Consider the following 6,499-nt stretch of genomic DNA (forward strand, 5'->3'; position numbering starts at 1 on the left):
TTCCGATCTATTCGCTCGCCCGACTTTATGGGGCCTGTCGAGCAAATGAAATGAAATTCATGCAAATCGCGGCACGGCCGACTGGTCCGCCGATGCTTTTGTATCGGGGCGGCGATGCGTCCAACCTATATCACGAGGGTGAAACCGTACTTCCCCTTTTGCAGCAGCGGCCGTAGCACGCCTCGAATCAAGTCCCGACCGCTGCCGCGTCTTTTCGTGGTCTCGCTCGTTTAGGCTCGATTTCGCCCCGATTTCACCCCGATTTTGTCTCCAATTCGCCCCGATTTCATCTCGAAACTCGAGTCGAACTCGGACTAGAACTCGCATCGGACACGAGTGGTCGTCGGCTCGCGTCTCTGTAGAAGCAAGAATGAAGGAACGCTGATAACCGATCGACGAAATGGTCTGTTGCACGCAGGTCATTCGCACTACGGGAAATTAATCGGGAGCCTGAAGAATTACGCGCATGGAGTGAAAGGAGACGTGTACGCCGTGGACGAGACGACGATATTTATAAAGGGATTCTGCTACGATGGCACTGGACTGGACGTGTTCTTCTCGGTGGGGAACACACTCATGCCCGCGCCGCAGGGTTACATCGTCCCGTATCCGGAAACTGAAGACAAGAGGTAAGGAGCGAGGCCTTCCACCGCGGATATTCCTTTTACGTCCGACCGATATTTCCCTCGTCGTCACCCTAGCGTCTAGCTTCTCTGAAATTTCGATTCTCTCCAAATCCCCTTTTTCCCCGTATTCGAGAGGCAAACCGGGTACTCGTTCTCGCACGAGCAGGCAAGAACGCGAGAGGAAAAAAGGGAAGAGAAAAAGAAAGTAACGTGGAAGGGTGTTGCGTATGCGGTCAGGGTTGACGCGTGATAGGAACGCCGAGGGGTAGGAGAAAGAAAGGAAAGGGGTCGGGGGTGACTATTGGACGTAAGCGGCATACCGTAACCAGGGGATGAAATGAAACTCAAAGAGCTTGTTGTGTGCGTCGAAGGGTAAGACGAGGCGGGAGGGGGGCAGGACGGGGGATGAAAACAGACGGAAGGCCGGACGAACGGATCACGGGGGTGCAGTTAATAAAACGGGAATTATACGGCGATCTCGTTCGGATTTCGTCCGCGCGAGCACTTTATTACGTTTCGACTCGCTGCAGCTTGTCTCTCTGTCTTCTCTGTTCGTCGAAATTCGGTGGAAAAAGTCGTAAACACCGTCTCAGACCGACCCCCGTCCTTCTTGCCGCCCTCTCCGGGCTTCGTGGGCCTTCTCAGTCGCGAGCACGGAGAGATCGTCGCGTACAATAATAATGTCGTCCCGTTCCGACGGATCCAATTGAACGGGGATTATTAGAGGACGATGGTATTAGAAGTATTTGTTCCTGTTCGACGGGGTCCCCCGACTTCTCCACGCTCGAACACGGTCGATACGGTTGTTTGCCAAAATCGTCGACGCGGCGCCCGACCAATCGATGTGCGATCTCGTGGCTGAGAAACTGTTCGGCGGGAAACGCGGTACAGGTAATCTCGTATAACACGGTACTTGGCTTCCTGAAATGCGCGAAATGCGGAATAAAGAATTGGTACGAATAACAATCAATTTTTAGACACAACCCCGTCCAATCGGTTACTTGATAAATCGTACCGACAGTCTAGTAGATAGCGCGTAGATGATTTCTCACGAGTGAATGGAATAGCAAGGGTAGGTCGAAAACGTGTTATACGAGACATACCTGTCCTATTATAATAGTTACGAGTCTCTCCCACCGAGTCTTTTCTCCTTGTTTCGCTCTGTTCGTACAGGGAACCGGAGGAGCTTAGATTGTACAACTATACGGACATTTTTCTGAAGCTGCCCAAGGGGAAACGGTTACGGGACATCAGATGGCTGAGCGTTTGGTGTCGTCGACTTACGGTAAGTGATCTCCAACGCTTCTTTCTCTGTTTACCGTGTGTGCGTCACTAATTCTGTCCACCTAAAAGAGCTTATATACTGCAGCTTTCGCAAATAACATTTCGTATCAGTACGATGAGATAACGAAAGTGTTTCGCTGGACAGTGCTCGGAAACTGTGCAGCTTTTACGAGGATGCTCGTAAGCGTAGCCGAAAAGATTCGAAACTTTGTCCCCCGCGTTGCTCCTCTCCGTGTAAATTCCGTTGTCTCGTGGAACCCGACGATAAAACGGCAATCCTCCGTAATCTCGTGCACGGCATTTCCGATAAATTTGCGCGACATACTCGGCGGCGAAGACGTCGCCGTGGCACAGGGCCACCCCGTGGCGCGACGTTTTATTCGAAACCCCACGATGCGCGGAGAATGGAGATAACTTGATTTTTGAGGAGGTCCACGGCCACCCTATCGGACGTGCATTCGTGGTCAATGGTGCGTGTGGGATGGATACGGAAGCCGAGATCAGGGGCGTGCACGCGTTTTCGCACATGCACGTGCAAACACACTCGCACCCCGCCGTGGTGTGCACGCACCTAAGCGTGCGTTTAAGTCGTTTCTCTTCCATCCCCTGTTCCTCGTCTCTATTTTTTCCGGCCGGTTTAGGATCGCTGGCTGAGCAGTTAGTCGGTGTTACGAATCGGATGAACATCGATTTTCCATCGAGCATAAATAACCGGGTTCGCGGAGAGATAGAAAATGGCGAGGATGAATCGTGTACTCGATTGCAATTAACGCGATGATTATGGCAAAGGAGAAATTTAAGTGTGTTTAAATATACCGATTCCCGTCTGTGCATATTGCAACACGCTTTTTGCGCTGTTAGAAGGGAGTATCGCGAAGCTTAATAAATCTGTCCATCCCTTTCACGATCCACCCTCTTGCACGCCCACTCGCTTACCCACAAATCCAGTGCCGTCCGGTCGGTCGCTCGAAAGTCAGTATCGTTTGCTGGAAATTTTCGAGGGAAAGGGAAAAAGGTTTGAAACGGGCATATCGACGGCAGAGAGCGGAGCTTTTGCTCTTATATTAGGAGGGCTTTAATATCGAAGTCTGAGGGGTGCTCCCATACCGTGACAACCCTCCATCAGACACGCTCTGTCACCGCAAAACGCGCTGTCCGCCGCCTATGCTCCATTCTACAGGGTGTCCCGTTACGAACCGCCCGGTAAGTGATCGTCGAGCCTTTCGTATAAATCGATCCCTCTCTCTCTCGCGTTGAGTGCACCGATCAGAGACGTGAGTAGAAGCCAGACCAGCGTAAGGGGAGCACGATGAATGTACGATCGCGATTTTGCGATAGCAATGTAGCAAAGGGCTCTTCTAGCGTTTCGCGAAACGCTGTTGCTCTGTTGAAAAGTGGATCAATATTTTAACTAACGATTAATACACATTTTTCCTTATCTCATTCGACCCTTTCACGTTCAAATTTGTTCCAGTCTCCGTAATTTTTACACGCAAACTATACCTTTCGATACCTCGTCGAGCAGAAAGATATGAAAATAGAATTCAGTTTTACGTAGAACCTGTCGAGATAAAACGGACAAATACGAGAAAACGCGACCACTCTTGGAAATCGTGAAACCAATCTTCTCTCTGTACACCATGCCCGTCTCGATAGGTCGAAAAATCTCGGTGATCCCGAGAAGAGCCCTTGTTTCCCTGTGATACCATGTTCTTCCATCTATTCGTGATTCGCTAAAGATTCGAGGCAGCTGGAGGGGTGTACCGATCTTTCGAGTAGGGTGACCGATACACAGGCCTGGGGTAGACGTAGGTTTTGCTTGGGTATCCGGTAGACAGGAGCTGTCTGTCAGTCGCTACACCCTCGCGTTACGTCGAAGGATGTATTGTCAGAATAAGCCTTCTTCTTGTTCCGCTTTCCCTCTCCTGCCTTACCCCACGCGCCGCCATCGCCGCGACGCCTGGGTGCTTTTTCAAAGGAACTCCCGCAGATATCCTTGCCCGATATCAAACCACCGCTCAATGGACCACTGATTCAGATAGGATTTAGTAATTTTTTTCCAGCTTCCGTCTCCCCTCGACGACCAAAGTCCAAAACGGTCTCGCCACTTTCGCGCGCGATTGGGGAACCCTCTCGCTCTCGGCTTCTTATCCGCGGGGCTTCCTCGGGGAATCCAAAACGTTCAAGCCGTTGATCGGTCTTTCATCTCGATCTCCTCCTTTCTTACCCTCTCTCCGCTTTCGATATTCCTTATCTTCGTGTTCCTTCGACAACCCCTAGTAGCGAGCTTCTTTGACCACCGGTCTGCGCAAGCGACGCGAAATACCGGTGAAAGAAGATCAGATGGACCCTGGTGGCTCGAGTGTATTAAAAGTAGACCTAATTCTATAAAACAGTGGACCAACCGCCACAGAAATCGAAAACGTGGGTTAAAGGTGACGAATGCGGATTTCGTGCGCGAACAACGGGGTATCTACATTTGTGTCTGACCAATGACCGATACTAACTACTGCGGCATGCGTGATCGCGCGACGCGCGTCGCGTGCGAGGGAAAATCGCTCGAAAATAGAAAAAGAAACGGGAAAGCTTTATCCGTGAATCTCGTACGTGCCTTCCACATTATGTACGCGATTCGTGTTACACGAATTTAATCTCCCGACGTATCTCTCGCGCGATTACCGCGGGCAGGATCGTAGCTAGCGATGGTAAACGTTCGCGTAATTAGAATTTCTTCGCCGGGCTTACTATTAACGATATTACTGTCCGATGTGATGTAATTGATTCACGAATGAGTCACGATTAATGAAATACGTGAAACGCGTTTTCTTTTCCTACAATCAGCAGTTGTAAGACGTAACTTTGAAAAATTCGTTACTTCAGTTGCGAAACATAGAATTTGCGTATTTATTGGGAAGAAGTTGACGAAAATGAATCTCCTATCACCGTGAAAATTGTTGAATGCTAATGAGAAGGATAAGAGTTTGGAACTTTAAAGGACGATCTATGGTACATTGAAATTGGAAATAGAGGAAGCGACGTGAGACGTTTTTCTTTATTTTTCTTTATCTTTTAATCGCAATCACGGGTATATTTAATTCGAGAAGCGCGGATTAATCGATTCCGTGATATCCGACTTCGGTCCCCTAAACGGCAAATTATATCCCCGCGGTGCATTTAAATTCTATCAGTTAGGGTATCGCTCCAACCACGGGTTTTCGGCGACGCTTGTGTTTTAACCGGAAGGAGAAAGGGCCGTCCTGTGGGCGTGTCACGGCATTTGCATTTGAATTCTCCGTCTCTTTCCACGAACACCGGAGTTAATTAAACGCCTTATAGTTTTCGGGGTGGGATGACGAAGTGCGACTGCTTGTGGCACCAAGTGGACGATCCTGGCCCACGAGAACGTCAATTAATAACCGTTTCGAGCGGATTCTAAACACGAGCACCGCGTTCCATTTCCAGAATGGAATTCTTAACGAGCCTGTCCTCGGTGTCGCCCGTTAACGCGGCCGAAAAAATATTTCCACCGCGGTGCAGCACGCGTTTCGTTCCGTTGGAGCAACAAAATTGGAAAAAGAATCGATCTCGGGCGAAAGGAAAAAATAATGCACCGTCTGTTTATCGAAAAAATATTGTCACGGATTACACGGTCCCTGGAACGGGGAAACGCGTGCGGAATACCTGGGCGAAAACATGAGCAAAAGCTCTCGTATAAATCGTTTGCATCGACAATATTTATTGTGCCGGAGCGGCAAATGTTTTCCAGTCAGGTTGAAGGACTTCTCGGAAAACACTCCATGGCATTCCCGTTTCGCTCTTTTCAGCCGGTCCACGTTAATCGTCGATCGGAAACCGGTAATATCGTCTCCAAATATTTTACAGCTGACACGAACACGGTACACACCGACGAGGCAAAATATATTTGCCAACAATGACATTTTCCAGCCGGGAACGATGGAGATGTTTCAACGTTGCCTTCGACGCCGTTCCTCGTAACAGGATCATAATCGACGAAAATAACGTTCGTCTTAATTACCGAAATTTAATTGGTTAAGCTTCGAAAACGCGGGGAAAAGCAGCGACGTGCACGTAGAAAAAGTTTGCTGGAAATTTCACCGTACGGATATTATCGCGGTTGAAAAATTCGAGGCAACAAATTTTCGAGATTACTTCCCACTTTTTCCCTCGTTAACGATACGTTAACCAGTCGCTGATATTTTATACCTTAATTGCGACTCCGCTAATCGAATTACCAATCCCGCCGATTATACAACCGGCCCATTCGCCGGACCGTCTTTAATCCTACGATAATGCGGACAGTTATTGTTTTGCAAAAGTAACGCAAAGTTGTAAGTCGAGAATTGGATCGGGCCCATCACTAGTCCTGGGTAAGATTGTTGCGCATGGGCAGAGAGCAGCTCGCCGGGTCGATGTTGGCCGGGGCTGGCTGACTGGCTGCCGGCTGCTAGCCGAGGATGCTCTCCCCTTTCTCTTCGTCTCTATCTTCCCACCCTTCTGCTCTCTATCCTCATACACCCCCTTTACCCTTCTGTCCTAAGTCTAACCTCTCTCTGTCTCCGTTCGCCTCC

The 6,499-nt window shown here is 49.4% G+C and overlaps 1 protein-coding gene across 1 annotated transcript in view; it reads left to right on the forward strand.

The window, feature by feature from the left end:
* Window positions 1–6,499, forward strand: part of LOC108550025 (protein Skeletor, isoforms B/C) — a 56,762-nt gene that overhangs the window by 37,385 nt on the left and 12,878 nt on the right. Inside the window, exons 3-4 of the mRNA XM_017903622.1 lie at window positions 419–629; window positions 1,800–1,911. Of these exons, the coding sequence (XP_017759111.1) occupies window positions 419–629; window positions 1,800–1,911 (323 nt within the window). The remainder of the gene's footprint in view (window positions 1–418; window positions 630–1,799; window positions 1,912–6,499) is intronic.

This window comes from Eufriesea mexicana, unplaced genomic scaffold (genome assembly GCF_001483705.2).
Source record: "Eufriesea mexicana isolate 0111107269 unplaced genomic scaffold, ASM148370v2 scaffold4744748127, whole genome shotgun sequence".
NCBI lineage: Eukaryota > Metazoa > Arthropoda > Insecta > Hymenoptera > Apidae > Eufriesea > Eufriesea mexicana.